Genomic DNA, 23,344 nt, shown 5'->3' on the forward strand with positions numbered 1-23,344 from the left:
TTTGTTTCTTCACATAATAAGAGATTTTTGAGAATTCTAGAGGGATGTGTGCTCTTGCAGCCTCTTTTGTGTCCAAGAGCTGATATTTTCAAGGGGTTGTTGTTTTGAATTTTGATATTTGGAACGTGAATTGATTTTACTGTGAAAGGCACAAGTTAAAGCAAATGGACAAAAAATCACTAAGGGGCTGTTTCACCACTTCCTGATAAGTCCCGGATGGGTTATCCACAACTTTGAGTATGGAGTATCTCATAGTCAGATAAGTTTGCGGATTGCCTATCCGGGAGTTGTCAGGAATTGGTGAAATAGGTCCTTAGTTATGAAAGTAAAAGATTAATAATAATTATATCTAAAGAATATTTCCTCAGTAGTCAAAACTTAAAACTCGGTAAAGAAATCCCCCACTTGCCAAAATGCAAACTAAATTGAACGATCAGACATTTGGTAAAATGCAATAAAAACCCAGGCCCGTAAATGAAATGCAAACGCATGCAAATACGTATCGATTAATGAATACTGGGCAGGGCACACACGGCAGACCCGTTTAAATGAATGGTGGCTCTCTGCGGAGCTAAAATGGTCGCTTTGGAGAATCACATTAGTGTGATCTAGCTATAAAAAGAATCTCAATATGATTCATTTTTTCTTAAATCGCAAAATGCAAATCTGCTTGCAATTCATGTCTACAACTCGACAAGTCTTTAAATGAACGTGTCGAAAAAAGGAACTAACGCTGCCATCATACAAAAACGTCATTTTTGACAGTTCTCCTTTACGAGCAGTGCCACCGCCCACGTTCATATATTTTAACCTTGTCGCACTGTAGTAATTCGTACTAATTTGACATTTGTCAGTTTGACAGTATTGACAATTCATTTGCTGAATTGATTGAGAGGAATTGCTAAATGTGACCATTTTAGCCCCGCCCATCTTTGCCGCAAGCGACCGCGACCGACACAAACCGACACAAATTCAAACAAAAAGCCACTTTGTAACCTAGTCATTTTCTACCGACTTTTTTTTTTTGTTTATTTATATCAGGCATCTTTGCCCATATTATAAAACTACGCTGGTCTAGCGCCGCTGCTTTGTAGTGGCGTAGAGGAAAATGAAACTTACAGCCTAGGTCATAAAGTGGCATTTTATTTGAATTATTGTCGGTCGCGATCGCATGCCGCTTTGATCGGAACGTTACTTAACCAAAGTTCTGAAATTCGAATGTCATTGATCCTAAACTAATATGGTTTTTAACAAAGACTAAATCGCCGGAAGCTGGGCGAGTGACGCCTTTTTGAGCAGCAGTTATACAGGATGTAACAAAACAAAGTGATAATGCTTTAGGGTGTGTATGTGTCTCTTATATAGAGTTAACTGTGGAAGTAGCAGCGCTAAAAGAGTAAATATTTTTTGTGATTTGTGCAAGCGCCCCAGGCCCCAGCGTCAAGCCCATACAAAAATAAAAAAAATAAAAACTCACTTTACTCTTTCAGTGCTGTCAGTCAGTCAAATCGCATACATTTTGTAGCGCTAGCGTTAGCGTTTTAGCGTTAGCGCTTTGCCACTTATCTACAGGCCCTGCTCTGCTATTTTACAGTGAACTCTATTTACAGGGGACACATAGACGCCCTAAAGTAGAATCACTTTATTTTGTTACACCCTGTACAATGCAAGCTTAATTACAATAGTCCATTAGCAACGCACACATCGTCACCGACGTGATTTGACGATTTTCTATTTGTTGTCCAATACAAATAAACATTTATTTAGCCCAACGTATTGATTTTATGTTAACGCGAACTATAACATTGCAATAAAACAGCGTTTACTGTTTGGTCGATATTTGCAGCCAGCGGGGATTCTGCCAAAACATCAGAAAATGGCTAAGCTCGATATGCGTGAGGAACGCGCGGTTTGGCCGCTACACCGCGATATTGCAAGCAAATGTATGCAACGATTTATTTAAATAGCGGCGCGGTTGCGCTGTCATTTACATGCGATTGCTTGTGATCTCGCGGTGTTTTTTTTATGAAACTAGATGACGCCCGCAACTCCGTTGCGCCAAAATTCGTTTATCGCGGAAGAACCGTACATTTTTCCGGGATAAAAAATATCCTATGTCTTTCCCGGGACTCAAAGTATCTCCATACCAAATTTCAGCAAAATCGGTTCAGCGGTTTAGGCGTGAAGAGGTAACAAACAGACAGACAGAGAGACAGACACACTTTCGCATTTATAATATTAGTATGGATTAGTATGGATAAGGGGGCAAACGAGCAAACGGACCACCTGAGAACGTGGTATTTCTCCGGTCGAGCCGGCCCATTCGTGCCGAAGCATGGCTCCCACGTTTAGCGGCTAAATCGCTCGTTCGCGCGGACGCATACAAATCCAGCCTAATATAAACTTATGGCTGGTATGCCTGCGCAGGTAGTCAGGAACGTGTGTGGGAATAGACCTGTGCAGATTTTTAGACCTGCGCAAGCGACCGGCGCAAAATCTATACCCACACACATTCCGGTCTACCTGCGCAGGCATACCTGCACTGGTGGACCTCTCCGGTAGACCGTCATAGCCAGTATGGCTTACATTAGCGATTTCCAGGGCCCAGAAGTTGATTGTCATTTCAAAGTGAATATTCATGGTTTCGTCACTGCATCCTGCAAATGGAAAACTGTTGTCGGCTGTAGCCCCTTCGCGTTACAGTATTATCCCCTCATGGTTCGTAAATTGTTTATGGGGTTGAAGTTCCGAGTTTTCCGAGCTCATCTCGATCAAACACTGCTAACTTTATTGAATCCTAATCTCTTTTCATATTCTAGATAATTATTTAAGGAAGTCCTTTGCAATTTAGACTTTCATTCAGTCCTTAAATAATTTAGACTTTTACGCGTCTTTTTTTCGTTGTCCTGAAAAATCTGAAAAGAAAAATAAGTTGATACAATGATCAGTTCAATTTCAGATTCAGATCAATTTGAAGTTAGATCAAACTATTTGATGCTATTTAATTAAAGACCCCACGTCTTGTTCTGGCAAGCCATAGAACACAGAATGGTCTCGCTGGGAATACTCCAGTACGTGAACGAAGTTTTAAAGCATGTTCTTGGCTTTCATTAAAACTTTTTAATTCAATTATTTAAAGTTACTTCATTAGACTTAGTACAAGCTGCAACAAGTTTTTAAACGTGGACTGTAAATTAAATGATTAGAAAAATTTGAAATGGTAGAGCAGTAAATAAAACTCCCAAAGGTCTTCTAAAAATCTTCAATGCGACTCTTATGAGTGTAGGCCACATTAATTTTGCCGCCCCTATGTACGAACTCTGCCGCAATCCTAGGACCCTGCCTAGGACGCCTTATGACGCTGCCGCCCATAGGCCATGGCCTATACTGCCTATACATAGATCCAGAGCTGACGTTTAAGGAGTGAGCACACTGAGACGGGCCGTGCCAGGGCCGGAAATCCGCTGCGCCCCGACACAGTGTGCGATACGCGCATTCGCTTCCATACAAATTGTTTGGAGGCGGATTTTTGCGATGAGCCCCGGCACATCGCAAAAATCCGCCTCAGTGTGCTCACTCCTTAAAGCCGTGCATCCGTACATGCGTGCCACGATGTTGGCTTTCTAGACACCACCAGGAACTTTTTATCTTTATTATCATATCATTCATGAGACACGTGGGTGTTTTGAAGCGTCAGCTCCAGATATTTTTCTTATTAGTATCTTAAATCTTTGTTATAACAAAGATCAGTCTTCTATAGAAGACTGATGACGCCCGCAACTAGGGTTGCCACTCGTACTTTATTATAAAGTATTGTACGTTATTTCAGGCAATTGTACTTTGTACTTTACGAAAATAATAAAATACACAACTTTATTTCAAACTAGATGACTCGAAGAACCTCGTATACTTATCTCTCGAGTTCTAAAGAAACTAACAAAGTACAGAATTCATTTTTATTTATACTTACAGATAATATTATAAATTGTACTTTATTTTTATACTGTGTACTGTTTTTTCTCACCTAAAGTAGCCAATGTACTTTATTTGCAAAAAATAAAGGTGGCAACCTTACCCGCAACTGTGTTGCTCTAAAATATCTGCACACCCAGCAAATTCGATTTAGCGGTTTGGGCGTGAAGAGGTAACAGACAGACAGACACACTTTCGCATTTATAATGTTAATATGGATATTTTATCTGCATCCAGAAGCACCAGATACTAAATAGCGCGTTGAATTTATTGGCTAATTTTAATTTTTCTCTCGGTAACACGTGGCACGAAGAATTTACGGGTAGAGTTTTAAAAGTTTTTCTATATTTCCACATATTTTATGTGTAAACTTAAACGACTTTCATTTTGCCGGCAGCTTGCTGGTGAAACTAGTGTTGGTATTTTCATTTATTTTTCTTCATTTTCTCAGAAATGCTCACTATATTCTGATCCTTTTCACGATTTTAAAGCATGGTGTATAACAATTTGCTAATTAACTGTGAAAAATGAGGAATAAAAGAAGAACGAGCCTAAGATAAGTGAAATATCAATTGTAATGGCTGGTTCAATTATAATTTACATTATTACAATCCAGCCCTGATTTACAATTGGAATATACTAAACTGGAATGCACTGGAATGCAATTTCGCAAACGAGCGCCAGATTGGATCAATGGATTGGAATAATGTTAACCGGCCATAAAATGTGAGAAGTATTAAAGTTCTGTCAGATACACTCGACCATTCAAAGTGTTATAAATGTCCCGATTTATCATTTCCCGAGGCGCAGACGATGTTCCCCCAAATGAAAGAGATTTAGTAAATGCTACATTTTCATTTTAAAGTATTACACTCGAGACGTAATTGCTTATTGCTCTGATGCTATTATATTTCTGCTGAATGTTGAAACAGGAGCATTTACATAATATTTTTATCATCATCGCGTTCTCTGCTTCTAGCAAATACACATTTTTTCCCTTATAATTTGAACAAACCTTGTAACTTACCTACTTCATAGTGTAGTTAATATATCTAGCTACACATATATTTCACATATTTTATTACAAATCCTTTCCCCAGTCCTAAAGCCTCCATTTATGCAACGCCCACTGTCCACTAACGTCTTCAACTATTGTCCTTGTCAATTCCTTAGCTATTGGAGCCAGTTCCGTGTTCGTTTGGCCGTAATATATTCTTCATTTCTTTTATAAAATCTCGAATATGCGGGGCAAAATAATTTGAGTGTCTACTCGATAAACATTCAAGGAGAGGGTCCGAATGTTAAATTTTTAACTTAAGAGGAGAATTTGGAAATCATAAATAATAACGAAATAAATCATAATGAAATAACCAAAAATAACGGAACAAATCATAATGAAATCACCAATAAGCAACCAAATTATTTTGAAATATTTTAGCTTTGAATTTCGCTATAGATACTTGAGGAGGTCCCCCTTTTTCGAGGAAGTTAGAAATTATCAAAATGGCTGATGAATATCAATTGATATTCGGCGTGAATGTTTTCCGGGCGGGGGATGACTGCGCCCCTTCCTGAGTCCTGCCTGTGAGTTGTGAGTTGTGACTCACGCACGTCTAGACGCAAGTTACACGTGATAGCGAAAGTTATCACTGATTTAGTGTGTCTGACTCATGAACTGAAAATATTTTGTATGACTGATATGTTGCTGTTGTTTATCTGTTTGTATACTTTAGATATGAATGGTATGTTGAATGAGCAGACAATTTGTATACTAGTAAACGAAATTCTTTTTGTCTTTTTTGTTTTTGTCATATTTCAGTAGTACAGTTTCGCTGCAGTTTCGATATGATAAACGTTCTACAAAAAATAGTCAAAACAAGGTTAAACGCGTTCGGTCGGTCAAAACTCTAAAAACCGTTTATGATGTGACTTTTAAACGTGGGTAAGGACCCACGTTTTAAACTGTTCAATATCCTTACCCACGTCTAGACACCTCATAAGCGATTCTATGGACAGATTTTTATTATTTGAGTAATTCATATTTGGGTGCGAGCCAAGGTAGTTTTTAACTAAATTCTCCCCTTGGAATGTCTGATCAGCATTAGTCGAAGTTTACAAGTTTAACTTCGGACAGCTGTCTGTTGGAAGAAGTTCAGTTTCACGGTCATTATTAACTTCTGTTCGCGCGCGACTTCCAGAGATGTCGACTACAACTTTGTATTAAATTGTTAATTATTAATAACAAGATGTTGCTCGCAGTTCGGCGGTTTCAGCTTGAATGGAGAGGTACAATCAGACAAACAGCCCAACTCGTCTCGCTTATTACACAATTAGGATGCACTATTAATTTCATACTTAAGCGCCATACTGTTTTTTTCCTTTCATTTATTCCTATTATTGATTGTCGCTTTCTTTTTCATCCTTGTTGATCATAAAGGTAGGTAGGGCGACAGGGAAGCCACGCGGTACAGTCTGAAATCTATCTCCTGGAAGAAACGTATTCTAGTTTGCGGCAATAACGGCAACATCGGCATTAACCTGTGACTTGCTCCAGAGCTTTATTTACCATTTATCGTCCATTGTAACCTCACTATATTAAACCTCGTGCAACGCCATCGGGCTCGTATTCTTTATTGATGATTTGAGGTTACGACTGTGCCGTAATAGACCGAATATCGTCACGCGAATGTCCTTTGTCTAGTCCACATTGGTTAGTCGTAAATCTTTCTACGTCTGCTTCTATATAAAATTAGAGGGTTACAAGTCGTAAAATTGGTTGTGAGTTGTGACTGTAGCTATGTTTGTGATTTGAAAGTTGGTTAGCAGTTAGCTCCTAGCCCTAAAGCGCACTAGCGGGCGAGACCGCTAACTTGCGCTATTGGGCTTAGTACAGTTTTTGAAAAAAAAATACAATTTGGATTATCTTAGTAAGATAATTTACTAATACCTACTATTAATCTTAGTTCTTTATTCATTTACTCCATTCCTATCACAGAATATTATTCTCTGGAAATATTAGACCAACAAAAATTTTCAAAGCGCTCTAATTGGTCAAAACTTTAAATCGTTTGACCATGTAAATTTTTAGAATTGTGAGAATCCTATTTGATTGGATCGAACAAGAAACAAAGATTTTTTAATATTGAGTACCCAAATCTGAACCGCACGACGAGACAGTAGGCGACAATAGAGTATATTCACATACCACCTGAGCTAGGTCAATTCGTACGGAAGTGACCTTGCGGTGGAACGATCGATACGTCTCCGAACGTGCAGGTGTGCTGTAGACTGGAGTGCTCTCCAGGACAATGGCTTCTAATGACACTTGCCCTTACACGTGATGAGAATCTCCAGCTTCAGAGAAAATTATATATAATACTAGATGTCCCGCGCGGCTTCGCCCGCGTAAATTAGAAATTTTACAGAATCCGTAGGTACATTTTCCCATAAAAAATATTTCCCCCGTTTTTCCCACATTTTCCTTAGTTTCTTCTGTCGTATTAGTCTTAGAGTAATAATATAATATAACCTTCTCTATAAATGATGAGTCTTACTCGATAAATGATCTATCTAACACTGAGATAAGTTTTTAAATCGGACCTGTAGTTTCTGAGATTGACGCGTTCAAGCAAGCATACTCTTCAGGTTTATAATATTAGGTAGATATAGATTTTTTTTTAATTATCGCTTGACAAACTCGAGTCTCGATCTAAAAGACTATGAAATGTTATAATATGGTAGTGATGATGATGATGATGATGATGATGATGAAGAATGTAATTTGCATAGTAGCATATGCTTTCTGTTCTTAAAACAACGCCGAAACTCCCAAACTTGTATCTATAAAGAATCAGGAATTCTCTCAGCACCTTCCGAACCACGGTATACCAGGTATATCTCGCTGCAAAATCTTACTTGTTGGTAGCATATGCTTAGAATACTTCTCACGAAACCGAAGTCACCATATGTTTCCCTATAAGTTTTGAGGAGTTCCCTCGATTACTTATGGATCCTTCATCAGATCACCACTTTTCTGAATATAATACCAAATTGGGATGATACCCTATATACCAAAAGAAAAATTTTGAAAATCAGTTAACAAACGGCGGAGTAATCGTTGAATATAAGAAAACGAACATAACACCTCCCCCATTTTGAAAGTCGGTTAAAATTGTAGCCTATGTGTTATTTATTTAATATTTTAATCAGCACATGAATTGAATAACAAAATTTTTTTCAAATTAATCGTAGCACCATCTGTCAGGACAAACTAAAATTGAAATAGAATAATATTGAATGCGATGATAGCGCCGTCCGCCGGATCTAATGTAAAACATTCCAAAATCAACAACTCCTTATAAATAAGAAATTAATTGAAAAAACATTTTCCAGTAGACCAAACTGTAAATCTAAACCATTCTCGAATCTCCACGAACACACACAAAAAATTTCATCAAAATTGGTCCAGTCGTTTAGGAGGAGTTCAGTCACATACACACGCACACAAGAAATATATATATTAAGATTGTAAAATTTTCATAAATAATTGTAGTTTGATTTTGAGGCTGATGTGATTTTTGACGTGGGAGAGCCATGCTTCGGCACGAATGGGCCGGCTCGACCGGAGAAATACCACGTCCTCACAGAAAACCGGCGTGAAACAGCGCTTCCGCTGTGTTTCGTCGAGTAAGTGAGTTTACCGGAGGCCCAATCCCCTACCCTTTACCTTTCCCTACCCTCCCCTATTTCCTCCCGTACCCTCCCCTATTCCCTTCCCTACCCTCTCCTATTACCCCTTAGAAGGCCGGCAACGCACCTGCAGCTCTTCTGATGCTGGGCGTGTCCATGGGCGACGGAAGTTGCTTTCCATCAGGTGACCCGTTTGCTCGTTTGCCCCCTTATTTCATTAAAAAAAAATGTTTTGTGTCATAATGACGGAGAGAAGATGAAGCGGACAGCAAGAGGCATTCATGATACCTTAAGAGTTATGTACCTCATAAGGCGAAAAATAATATGCGCCTCCTTCCACGGTTTTCTGTGAGGTCGTTGTATTCGATTCAGCCAAGCCGGCCTATTTGTGCCGAAACAAGGCTCCTCCATATTTACGTGCAGTCAATCTTATTAAAACTCAAAAACTGTTACAAACAGTCACACTTTTGTATAAAAATTGAGACACCTTCCCGCAATTTCGAAAAACTGAATTTGATATACCTATTTGACACTCATCTTCATAGGGGGATTCATAAAATCCCTTTTTTATTAGATGCCACGGTGTATTGGTAAAGGGGACGAAATAATTTGAGACGCTGGATTATTAAGTCAAGCACAGTGATTGGGGATTGGAGAAAGCTGCTTGAATCTGTTACATAGAGATTAATGGTTAAATGCTCTTCACTTTATGAGATCCGTCCATTCATAATAAACACTTAACTCTATTGCTTCATTTCGCTATATGGCTCTATTGAACAGTCATAGAGTTCATACCCCGATAGTTATCGCCACATTAATGCAGCTGTCACGTTTGATCTAGTCCGTATCCTATTCCTATCAAACAGCTAAACAGTATTCTCATAAGCATCAAACGACTGACTATCGGAATTTTTTGTAGGACATTTAATGGGAATATTTTTGCAGCAGCAGAAACTGACTTATCGAACAAAAAAATAAAGCTGCATAGTAGAGCTGAAGAACCTTCTGAGATTAAGCCGCAACAAGATGATGGGAGAAATGTAACTCGAGATTTTAATTCGAAAGTGGGTATCTACTGCATTTTCATCGAACTAGAAATTAGGCTTTCGCATGGATGATTTATACAGTATTTTCAGAGCGAAGTAACCACTCTTAAAATACTGTAGTGCCTAGATTTAAATGTCCGTATGGTTGCCATAGTCGGCTTAGTCCAGAGGAAAGAACAATACGTTGTTTCCCTTTACCGTACGAGCGTCCGTATTATGTACTTGATATCTGAAAATGTCTCATTGGTACACGCCTCCACCCGGAATCGAACCTGCACCCTCTACGAACGCTAACCAAAGGTCTACTACCTAATACCTATTAGGCCCCGGACGCTCTGAACCTGGAAAGCAGTTACATTAAGGCTGGTATAAATAGTCAGTACTCAAGATGCATCTCGGTCTCAAGACACGGTTCAGGCTCTGTGATTGGTTGGCTGTCAAAATTTGGACCAATCATAGAGCCGAACCGAGTCTTGAGACCGAGATGCATCTTGAGTACTGACTATTTATACCGCCCTAAGAGCCCCCGCAGACTGCAGACTTTTAGTCGGCCGATAGTTTGACCAAATTGGGGTTTCAGTAGGTACATCATTATCGGCCGATACAAATTTAGTGTGCGCACCTCTATACATCATCGTACTGAGTAAACTTTCGATCAAACTATCGGCCGACTAAAAGTCTATAGTCTGCGGGGGCTCTAATGGTGCATTAAGTAAGAGAATCGTAGTACACAATGGCGGAATAAGTGCATTTGGTTCCGTATCTATCGTATCAGGAATCAGGATGCATTAGGGAATATGACCGCTGGACCGTTGGTTCATGCCGAACCAAAGGTTATTACGCCATTCCCTCATGACGAACGTGCACAGATTTCGTATTGGTCGTTATGCACTAATGTGAATATTCGATTTTCTCGTGCAATGGGAATATAAAATGCGGACGAAGCCTTCAGATTGTTTGACAAGTTGGAAAAGCCACAACACACAAGCGCCCAATCAATCCACATGAATTAGCGTAATTTGAAAATATTTTAATAAATAGAGCAGGCCGGAGAATAGAATTTAGAAATTTCTATCAGTTGAATGGTTATGGCTTATTTTAGATTTTGTCCAGGTATTGTCTAAGCTAATATAATAACTACTAGCTGTTGCCCGCGACTTCGTTCGCGTGGACTTCAGTTTATAGCGCGCGATATTTATCATTGATAGGTTTAAGGTTACGTCACTGCACAGATAAAGTACTGAGTTATTAATTAATACCGTAGAATAGATATAACAATCGAAAAAAAATGAAACTTAAATGTAAGATGATACCACCTCTTATAGAAAGACTTTTGAGCAAGCGTCAGCGCGATGTAGAAGACGCACGGTGCCATCTATTATGAATTTTTGGAACTAACTTAATTTGAACAAATTTACGCATTTTCACCCCCTTACAACCCTTTTTTCCAGTAAAAAAGTAGCCTATGTCCTTTCTCAGGCTTTAGACTATCTGTATACAAAATTTCATTGCAATCGGTTCAGTAGTTTTGGCGTGAAAGCGAGACAGACAGACAGACAGACAGAGATACTTTCGCATTTATAATATTAGTATATGGATATCAGTCTCGAAAGCCTTCCCAAAATCGTTGGTACTATTAACTGCGCAGTTTAGTTTTTATAAATTCAATCAATTTTAATTGGCTAAGTTTGTTGACATGTTCCGCTGCTGGGTAAGACCGAGCAAAAACCGTTTAGGCTGATTGGAGTGACCCCAATTAAACAAAAATAAATTAAAATTAAAGTGATGTATTCGTCGTAGTACATAAAATCATTCACGACCACGATGAATACACGACATTTCAAACAGGGGCAGGTTATTTGAAAAGCCCGTATTGAGTATTGACGCCCAAGCATGTACGCAACGGCATTTTCAAAACATATCGGCCTAGTCCAGAGGAATAAATCTTAATTCTTGTCTCTTGAGATGTAATTTCTGTGCTTGAGACTAAAACTGGGAATGAACCTGCGCTCTTTTAAGTGCAAATCAAAGGTCAACATAATACTACGAACGGTTTTATAAACGCCACAATAGTGATGATAATTACAGACGATCTGTGGTGAGCTCAGCAAAGTTCCGGTGTGCATTCTGGTTGAATATTGCGCTGCAAGGCTTTCGGAAATAACGCTCATTTAGTGGGAAATGGCAGCTACGTACGAGCATAATATATTGAGCTTCATGCTATTGGACTAAAGAATATTAAAAAAATATCTATTGTCTTTTATCTGTGAATTACATTTGTCATCATAATCGAAAGAGATTCCTTTATTTGCCAATATTATTGGCAAATAAAGGAATCTCTTTCGTTTGTTTGCCTGATTAGTTTGATTTTTTGATTACTACAGTTTTCTCATACAGAGCAACTCTTTTACAGTATATGTAGAGTTACAAGCATGATCTCTTACTGTCGCACTCAGACACATATAATCTTCGATCAACATATTATAATGATGATTAAATTCCATTTAATGAAGAGTTTAACCTATAATCCGGCTTATGTCACAATCTTCTTTAATCAAAGTTAAGTAATAGTCCATTGAAATGTTACACTTTAAGGAGCGAATATTGCATTTCTTAGAGGACGCAATTTTATTTTTGGGACTTAATTAAAAAAAATGTGTTACTGTATGTTTCTCCAGAACAATGGAGGCATACTGTACAGCATTTCAGACCTGCTTTTCTGCAGCCACGCATGCTGCCACAGTTTCTTTTGCATCTGCAGAAAATTAATTTCATGAGATCGGGTGCCAGAGGCTTAGAAGTTTGTATTGTATTGGCATCCAAATGTTTGCAGCGTGCCCCAATCTTCAGGATTTTTATATCTTCGGTTATAACGGTTAAGCTTCTATTGACCCCCCCTACATGTCCCATAAAAATTGTGTCCTCTAAAAAAATGCAAAGCTCATGTAACATTTCAATGGACTGCGGCAGCAAGTATTCAAAATTTAAAATAACAGTAAATAATACTGGATTCTAATATATTATGTATTTTGAGCGTTCGACCACAGGAAATAGTTAATACAAAAATATTGTAATTGTAACATTAGTGAGTGGTGTAACATAAACGCAGCAAATTATAGTACATTTAAAAACCATTATCAATGTTATAGTCCACACGGCCTTCGCGTGAGCACCAGATAATGAGATGACATATTTTTTATGGTCGCATCGAAATACCTTCACCGAATGGGTGAAGATAGGGGTTTGTGGGGAAAATATTATGTAGAATGATTTTCGTCGAAGAAAATATTTACCTTTCAATCACGTCGTCGTTTTACTGATGAGGTTGAATAAAATTTGTTTTCCAATTAGGTAGGTATTTAGGTGAGGAACAACAACGTCTTTTCTAACAAAGTCTGTGATAATTTTGTGACCTGACTGAGTTTCAAGATCACTTTGCTTCTCTACCTGTATGTAAATGTGATTACAGAAATATATATTCATCTAATGATGAATTCTAGTAAAATATTCGAAATTATAACTAACGAAATGCTGCCAATTGAATTAAAATACTTTAAGCACCAACTAACTTTAACTATTACATTAACTTTAACTATAACTTTAACTACAGTGCAAAATGTCAAATCTTTGGTTAAAGTAGGCCCGTCCCACTCGCGAGAATAGGTATCGAACTGTAAGTACCTACCACCCACGGGTGGCCAATCAGTAGGGACTCACAAGCGAGCGGTGACGCACGCGCAAGATTTTTCGTCGCGTATCTACTGTTTACTGATCATAGAGGAATTTTATTCATGATACTGATTTAACCGCTGTGACAAAATCGTTATAAATCTTATAAAAATGAACAATTAAGAAAGGCCAATGAAATATGTATTTGAATAAGGTATTTAAATACAAAAAGTAGATAAAAACTATACAAACATAGCAAATAAACCAATTTCGTACAAAGAAACGCACAAGCTACACAGAAATAAACACAAGTTACTATGTTTAAATTGTAAAAGTTTCCTGCAGTATAATCGAATATATAAAACTAAACTTATAAAATATAGGTTGGGTTACTAAAATTTTATATTACTATAAAAAGGTTTGCTATTCATACCAATAGTAATTAAAAAAGAATATTTTGTTTTCTAAAAGGCGAAAACCTTGATTTCGTCAGAAAAGGTACGAGTTATGCGATAGACAGAGAGCGGACATGTAGGTGAATATAATTGTAGGCACCTAGCACTGCGTGGTCGGAATTTGAACTTAATAGTATCGTAGCATGAGTCGTTATTTCTTTAAACGGGTTTCGCAAGTGAGACTTCGGTTGGTACTACTAATATATATTATGTGGTTAAAGTTAAAAATGGACGCCATCAAGACGCCATATTTAACATAACCATAGAGCTCGACAAGGCTTTAAATGCACGTGGCGAAAAAAGGAACTAACGCTGTCATCATACAAAAACGCCATTTTTGACAGTTCTCCTTTACCAGCAGCGCCCCCGCCCACGTTCTTATAAAGCCTTATCGGACCAGCAACGTCTTCTGTCAAATTCTGTGGTCAAAGTTAAGGTTAAAGATAAAGTTAGCCTTAACTATAACCATAACTTTGACCATAACTTCAACTTTAACTACGCCTCTGGTGCAACCCAACCTAAGTGGCATTCGAAAAGAATTTATTGCCGTCGGAAACGGGTACAAACTACAAATATTCGCAGATGTTGCCTCTACAAATGCATTTTGTGATGTTTTTTGTACTGCAACTTTCCGATTTCAGACTCAATAAATATTGGTGGATAAATATTGCTGAAGCCGGGACCAAAATATAAAGATACGGTGGATACACTTAGATTATCCAGCAGGATGAACAATTTAATAAAGATGAGAATATCCTACGGTACAGAATAAAGTTTACTGTTTAAGGTTATACGTGGACGCTGGTACGAGTCGATACTAAACTAATAAACATCGACGTGGCTGTCTGTTCCGCTCTGCTGCACCGTGTGGACTTTACCTCTTTAGTGACAATTTTTTACTGCTTTACTATAAAACTAGATGACGCCCGCAATTTTAGACGTGGGAGAGCCATGCTTCGGCACGAATGGGCCGGCTCGACCGGAGAAATACCACGTTCTCAAAGAAAACCGGCGTGAATGCCGACTGAGTAAGTTTACCGGAGGCGCAATCCCCTACCCTATTACCCTTCCCTACCCTCCCCTATTCCCTTCCCCTCCCATCCCTACCCTCTCCTATTACCCTATTCCCTCTTAAAAGGCCGGTCCATCAGGTGACCCCTTTGCTCGTTTGCGAATATGGGGTTTAATGAATAAGGGGTTATTTCATTTAAAAAAATCCTTTGCGCCATAATTTGTTTTTCGCGCGTACCGTACATGTTTCCGGCATAAAAAATATCCTATGTCCTTTACCGGGACTCAAAGTATCTCCATACCAAATTTCAGCAAAATCGGTTCAGCGGTTTGGACATGAAGACACAGACAGACACAATTTCGCATTTATAATATTGGTATGGACTAGTTGATACCTGGATGATTTCCTCCGGGTCATAATAAAATTTTCATCTCCTTTGTGAACCATACAATTTTCTAATACAAAATGTATCAATTCGAAAACATTTTTCGTGAAAGGGTAAAAACATTTATCCGCAACTACCCACAAACTTTCGTATTCAATACATAAGTAAGATTTATCCGGCGCGAAGGACCAGTCTTAAAAATAGATCTTTCTATTCGTATATTCTTGTCACAAAACGGCTTACTAAGTTCCTGGTTGAACTTAAGAAATACAGTATTCCCTGAAGGCACAGGTCTATAAATTCCGACCATAATACTAAAAACATGTGAGAAATCAATATGGCTTCTACAGGGTGTAAGAAAACAAAGTATGATACTTTTGGGTGTGTATGTGTCCCTTATTTAGAGTACCGTACACTGTGAAAGCTGCAGCGCTAAAAGACCGTTTTTTTAGATTTGTATGGGCAAGCGGCTCAGCGTCATGCATTTGCCCATACAAAAGTAAACAAGCTATTCTTTCAACATTTTCAGTAAACTCTACATAGATGACTCATACACATGGTAAAGTACTGTCACTTTGTTTTGTTACACCCTGTATAGTCTGCGTGCATCATGCAAGCATGATGTAGGTCTAGATTTCTATCTACCTTGATCTTTTTTCATCATGCTTAGTTAAAATCATCACAACTTTAAGATACTTATTCTTGATTAAGTATGTCACGCTCATTATACGATCTATACCAATAACAAGATTTATACTGTGTATACAGTTTACGGACTGATAGAAAAATAATTACTATTGATTGTATACCGTAATTTTAATGAACGCGTTCCTACAGGATCTGATAATCCTTTTCTTAATTTCTATTACTAAAAGATGACAATAATAATAATTGTTCCATGATCCCTCCAAACAATTCTAGCACTACTTCGTATTCTTTAATCTTTATCAGTTTGTATTTTATAATGGACTAGTTAGAATGTTTCTATTAATAGCCTATTTTTTTTCTTTGAAGTAAGCAAGGCGTTCGAAATTCTTTGAAATACCTGTTACATAATGTCGAGATTGTCGAGTGCCTGGAAAGTCCTATTTGCGTAACGACAAGAAAGGTCAAAGGTCAATTGATGTTTACCGACTTTATGACACAAGCTTTCTTTAAAGTTGCTTTTGGCTTTTCAATGTATGCTAAGTACTCATATACGGTTTTACTCCATAGTTTTACTCCAAATCGAGCAAAAACCACAGTGTGGACCGCAAAACTCACAGCTCGAAGGCTCGCATCGTGCCAGCTCGAAGGCTCGGATCGAGCTGGCTCGATGGAATTAAATTTATATCTAATTTCCTTCGATTTGAATCTAAACTATCGAGCAATGCTGAATGTGTGGAGTGTGGACGAAAGCCCAAGCCATGGGTTTTACTCTACGTGATTGCTCGATCGAGCAAAACTGTATGTGAGTACTTAGCATAGTTTATTATCCCTTTTGTCTACGCACGTGAAAAAATTTGCCATCAATTTAATTTTTTATTTTTCATCTTAAATGCAAAATTTAAGAATTAACTACATTTTCTGCTCATCTTTCTGAATCTGGCGTATTTGTGAATCTGGCGTAGAACAATATGTTTGCTGTGCAAGCAACATTGTTTTGAATACAAACACTGTTATGCCCATCGCTGCTACGAGAGCCAGTTTACATAATACTTATCTAAAATATAACTTAGACTCACGATAAAGTCGCTCACAATATTTGGCGATCTGCCTGATACGCTTAGGTCAAAGGCTAAGTTCTCGTCAGCAAAAGAGGTCACAAGAATAAAAGGTTCCAAGATTTTTCACGACTTTTGACCCAGCGTTTAATCAGCAATGCCAATAGTCTAAGCGCTCTGCGCTCTTACAGACGAACGGCACTTCTTGTCGACGGCACGCATCAACGGCAGTCGACTGCCGACAAGTGTCAAAAAAAATTAATGACAAAAAGATCCAGCGACTGCCGTCGACAATTACGTTCGTCCATAAGAAGCCTAACATTTTTCAGAAAGGTCTGTTCGGTTGTTGTTACAGATAGACGGCAGCTTGTCTCTCACCCAGGTGGGTGTGGATGACGAGGGCCTGTACGAGTGCGGCGTGGAGAACGAGACAGCCTTCCTCGACAGGGTCAATCTCACTATACGAAGTAAGTCACTCTCGGGCAGAATCTTGAGCTTGCCTTGTAGGTCTGTAGGAACTACATAGAGTCAACTTGAACAGCCCTGACTCAACTTAAGACACAGTATTATATTTTTAATTTGGATAGAGCCTAATAGGCCTTGATATTATCGATAAGACTAAGAAATGTCATGGTAGCCCTAAGACAGAGTAGACAGAACTATTGTGCCTAAGAGCAGCAATACCTAGGGAGATGAACAACGTCATTGTTGATAGCTTATATGCCACATTTTAATGACGTTTTTCAATAACAATAACATCTCAATATTAATAACGTACCAGATTCGATACAGGTAATAAACTCGAATATAAAAGCCCATAAACTGGAAGTAAATTGAAAGGCAATCGATTCTCGTTATTGGGTCGGCGAGCAATATATTCGTCAACCACAGTTTGGGCGAAGCTGTTTATCAATCCACCCTCCTACATTAGGTTAAGTGGTGCTAAGGAGTAGCGTTGCTTAGGAAATTTACGTCTTAAGCCAACACTTTCAAATATACTTATCGATATTGATAACTTAATTTGTGGTCTTCCGATATCCTAGGGAATTTTGCTTAATGGATATCCATGAGTAACGTCCCCAGCGGGCTTATGTAGAGAACGTTTTACCTTTATTGGCTTGAATGTCCCATGGGACATTTGCCTTATAGCGATTGGCAAAAATGGATATTTACCTGGACATAGGTCTGTATCATTTAGGACAGAATAGCGAGTTTTCTTTAGTATTGCTTCAGCGTTTTTATTAAATTAGCTTGCTTTTGCTTATTTTTTTATAAGTTGACACCAAAAATGCGGCTTCTCTCAGCATCCTCTATCGGTTGTGTCACGGGAAGTGCTCCGAGGAAATGTTTGGAATTATACCGCCTGCAACCTTCCGCCATGGTTCCACGCGAAACCTATATAGCGAATATAAAATATACTATCCTCATCGCCTTGATGAGTGGCAGTCTTCCGCAGTGCGTTTTTCGTGTAACTTTCTGTGGACTGTGACTCACAAAAAACTCTGGAACGACTTTGCCCCAGCAGTATTTTTGGACCAATACGACAAGAAGAGAACGCATTCTCCCTTAAAAGGCCGGCAACGCACCTGCAACTCTTCTGATGTTGCGAGTGACCATAGGTGACCGTAGTTGTTTTCCATCAGGTGAATCGCTTGCTTGTTTGCCTCCTAATTTTATTAAAAAAAGTGAAAACACCATGCTAAAACAGCTTTAGCGTGGAGTTTTCACTTTTTTATAAAATTAGAGGGCAAACAAGCAAGCGGGTCACCTGAAAGAATCCGTACCATTAGATATTTTGGATTTATAAATTCTCTCAGAATCAGATAAATCAATTTGTGTGTATTAATAGTGCGCTATAAAATAAAAGCATAAAAATAAATGTGTCGGTGCGCAGTATTAATCCTGCCGTGACACCGGGGACAATCTGATAAATTGCAACCCATTACATGGCGACCATAATTCCTCTTGATACACGGATTTTCCAACGCAAAAATTTTTCGAAAAATAATGTGTAGAAACATGGTTAGCACCTTTAACAAATATTATGGTCAAAATCACAAAAGATGCCCAGAAACTTGTATGAATTTTTGTTACTGGCATTAGCGTTTGGTTCATGGTCTTATATGTGTAATTGATTTCCATAAAAGACCATTTCCTTACCTTCGATCATATAATATGTGATCGAAGGTAATTGAGTATTTAAACGCCTTTGATTGTTCATATAAGTATATTTCATTACAAGATTTCTCAATTGTTTTGTTCATTGAATCAGATGATTAAATGCTTTGTTAAATAAATTAAAAATACAAGTCTGAAACTCTGTTAGCGAATAATAAACTCGAATCTCGTATTCTTCACAAAATTTATGTAAATGTACTTATCGTTTATGTAAGAGTCTGCCGGATTTAAATTGCAATAAAATTATTTTCATTCTTTTGTTTTAATATGAATAATAATGTGTAGGTATGCTAATTTATAAAATACCCTTAAACGATTCATTTATTTCAATTGTTATTTTAACAAATGAATTTATGTTATTTCACATCTAAATAAAAAGTAAAAATATAAATTTATTATATTATATGCCCAAAATAAGATCATTCTCTTGAAGCGGGTAATATTTTTTGTAGCAAAATTTTTAATTATTTTTAATTTTTACTATCCCTAATGATGAGTTATTCGATACTTGTCGTTTAATTATTATTGTAGGAACCTTAACAAAGTAAAAAACGGTATAATATAATTTTGTATATTATTAAGATGAATTACATTGAAGGTTTTAGATTTACCGTCTTACTGTAAAAATTTATTATTCAAAAAGCATCCCTGCTCGTATTACACTTTAAAGTGCTTAAAAGGTGAACAAAGAGTATATTTCTTAAAAGTATACATACAATTTAAATACAAAAAAATGTGTAACAAACATAAATGATATCTGAAATATGGTCATCCATATACACAGTACCTGCGGGTGGAGTGTGCGAAGGCCGCGTAATCACCGTCATTATTCGCGGGCACTCGGCTTAGACGAGTACAGTCACGTACACTCCACACTCCACATACACTCGTGCACATTGTACACACAAGGGTGGCTGCGATTTTCGGCTTTTGGAGAGATTCTCCCGGCGGATTTTGGTATACTGATATTTGATGGTAGTCCATGTTGACGTCTTAAGTGATTGACTACGTCCCCTCAAATATTCTGTAAAACTCATTTATTCTACAATTATTGATCATCATCAAATGATCAATAGACCAGTCTTCTCATCATCTTTCATTAAAATTGTCGACTAGGTTCCAGTAGCAAGCAAAACTCAATAAGGCAATTAATTTATATAGCTTCAAAATACTGAATATTAAATGGAATTTTGTAGGGCTTTGAAAAACTTAAAATGTATTTGACAAGCAAAAAATGCTTCAATTAATCTTCCGGCTAGATTTACCTTGGGGTCTCGAGGCTCAAACTACGAGCTCGAGTACCATCGTGGACCTGATCATTATGTCTAGTGCCAATCTCGCCAGATAATATTATTGATTTACTTTTTTTTTCTTTTTGTCACTTTTATCGAAGCTTGACAAGAGAATTGATATAAAAATCTCTTGCGACTTAGACTAAACTTAAGTATAATAAAGTGGAATCTAATTGGTACACCTTTTGTCGCAGCTATGAAAAATTTTACACACATGATGTTGAATGAAATCTGTGATGATGAAAAAAAAAGTGTTTTAAATAATGTGTTTTTTTTTTCTATATTTTCTATAGAGCGATCCGAGGGTTAGCCATTATGATACACACACATTCAAAGTCTCCATAAATTCATGGAAGAAACTTCGGATTTTTCCGCACATTTAAGCAGCCTCTAAGATAAACTTTCAGCTGTAGTCTACAAACTTTTGTGATATACGACCCTAGTGATAAATTATAGACGCTCCTAGACTAGACACTCATAAAACTGACCGGAACGTTAGACGTAGTAGGAAATTGACTTGAGGCACAATTTCCGGACAAGGAACTCAGAATAAATATTAGCTTCACGGAACTTTGCGGAAGTCCAAACATTTGTATGCCAGAAGATCTTAGTTCATGCAGGCCTTGCACGCTTTTATGTAGCAGGGTGTAAAGCAAAGTAGGTAGCATAATTACAAATGTTTAGGAGCTTGATCGTCATAAAAGTTACAGCTTTTTGTCGATAAGTCTATTCCATGTAAGATTTAAAATTTACATGCATCGACTTATTGCTTCGACTATAAATCTTCTCAACCCTTACGAAAATTTTATCAAAAACTCTTAAGGTAATGGTCGAATTTATTTATCCTTAAATTTAGAGCTAACGACCTAAAGTCAAAATTGAACTGACCCAAAAAATGTTGTGTTCAATGTAGTTAACTACAATCAAATCAGGTTAAACGATTTCGGACGACAACTCCCCCATGTCCGAGTGATTGATCACCCAATACTGCAGAATCATCCCCTTTATGTGTACCGCAGTTGTAGGAACACCATTCATAATGTATGAATATTGATAAACGATTCACAGTTTCATCCGTAATGATCCGAGCACGAGAATTGTAAGCGTCTTCGAAGATTTTTCTTTTACAATTTGGTGAGTGTGAAAAACCTTGATACGCAAATTTCTGAGGTGTTATTAAATATTAGGTATCCAAATTCCAATGTACTTTCTTTAGATGCTTACAATACAAAGACAGGTATTTATCAGGGCGTGTTTGACCACCTCCTGATAAGTGCTGAAATAGGCCACTTAACTTGACAGAGTATGGAGATCTGTCAAAAAAGTTGTGGTGTGTTGTCAACGTCTCTGCCATGTTTCGCGTAAAAAAAGGAAGTGGTGAGTGGTGACCACTACTACCTGATAAGTGCCAAATATGCTATCCACCACTTAACTTGACAGATAAAGTATGGAGAACCTGTCAAAAAATTTGTGAATAGCCTATTCGCCACTTTATCAGAAAGTGGTAAAAAAGGCCCTTATATTGTAAAAGCTTCTGTTTAAGAAAACTAGATGTTTTTATTGCCACGATGAATTAGGACGTTCTTATGATTTATTCATTTTGTTTAGGACAGATCTTCAATTACTGCTTCCTACTTATTCGTGTTCCATGTTAATCTTTTAGTAACACGATGAACCAATTAAAATACACCAACCCGTACAGGTATGATAATTCCAGCGCGAAGCGGTAAATTCATGAAATTTTCATGAACTCAAAACCGCCTAAAGAAAAGTTTTAATTAGATTAAAATCGCGGATCCGGTACAGCTTGCCGAGTTGCTCGAAAAATATACGCCCTATTTAATGAGATTGTTCCACTATTAACCGTGCCAGTAATTCTGTGAAGTTTTTCGTTGACCTTGTAGTTTTTGTAATTTGTGAAAGCCTTTTTGGTAATAAATTTTACCTACATATTTCACTACTTTAAATTTAGGTTTTATGATGATGACCTAAACGTATTACTTTTATATGTACAAAGAAACAATGTATAAAATAATATTTATGTAAAATGTAAAGCTTTTTTTTTATGAAATAAGGAAGCAAACGAGCAAACGGGTCACCTGATGGAAAGCAACTTCCGTCGCCCATGGACACTCGTAGCATCAGAAGAGCCGCAGGTGCGTTGCCGGCCTTTTAAGAGGGAATATGGTAATAGGGGAGGGTAGGGATGGGAAGGGAAGGGAAGGTAATAGGGGAGGGTAGGGAAGGTAATAGGGTAGGGGATTGGGCCTCCGGTAAACTCACTCACTCGGCGAAACACAGCGCAAGCGCTGTTTCACGCCGCTTTTCTGTGAGAACGTGGTATTTCTCCGGTCGAGCCGGCCCATTCGTGCCGAAGCATGGCTCTCCCACGTATAAAATATGTATTCAATACGTTTATGAAGGTTAAATACTCACAGAGGGTGCTCTTTTATCAGACCAGTGAATTCGTGAAAAACTACGCATACGGTTTTAAAATGAATAATGTGTTTTTTCGAGGCAAGCGGTGCGAAACGCGACGTACATTGCATACGTGAGGACTGCGTCACGTGCGCGTTACTCTCGCATTTTCAGTTCCATATATCTAAGAATTATTCAAAATGGCGACAGTGGTAATAGAGCCCGTCCTAAATTCATAACCATCAGGTAGATTACGGTGGATATAAAATACCGCTGACGGCCGTTCCCACATTATACGGCTCCGGATTGTAGGTGCTTAGATAAATTTTATGCTGCTTTAGAAACTCCCATTTACCGTTATCTCCCTGAAAAACGAAGTTAATGGCGTTCAATCAGCGGCACTTATGGACTTTGCAGGATTCAAGCACGTTAATTAATAAAATGCCTATAAGTTAAATTGTAACTTGAAACACAAATAACTAAAATATGCGTATCTATAATCTACTATCGCACAAGTCTAAAAAT

General features: G+C 37.8%; 1 protein-coding gene across 2 annotated transcripts in view; it reads left to right on the forward strand.

The window, feature by feature from the left end:
• LOC121732887 overlaps positions 1–23,344 on the forward strand; it is a 48,824-nt gene that overhangs the window by 18,390 nt on the left and 7,090 nt on the right. For both annotated transcript variants that reach the window (XM_042122907.1, XM_042122908.1), the window contains exon 3: positions 17,287–17,398. In XM_042122907.1, the coding sequence (XP_041978841.1) occupies positions 17,287–17,398 (112 nt within the window). The remainder of the gene's footprint in view (positions 1–17,286; positions 17,399–23,344) is intronic.

Source organism: Aricia agestis, chromosome 13 (genome assembly GCF_905147365.1).
Source record: "Aricia agestis chromosome 13, ilAriAges1.1, whole genome shotgun sequence".
In the NCBI taxonomy this organism is placed as follows: Eukaryota; Metazoa; Arthropoda; class Insecta; order Lepidoptera; family Lycaenidae; genus Aricia; species Aricia agestis.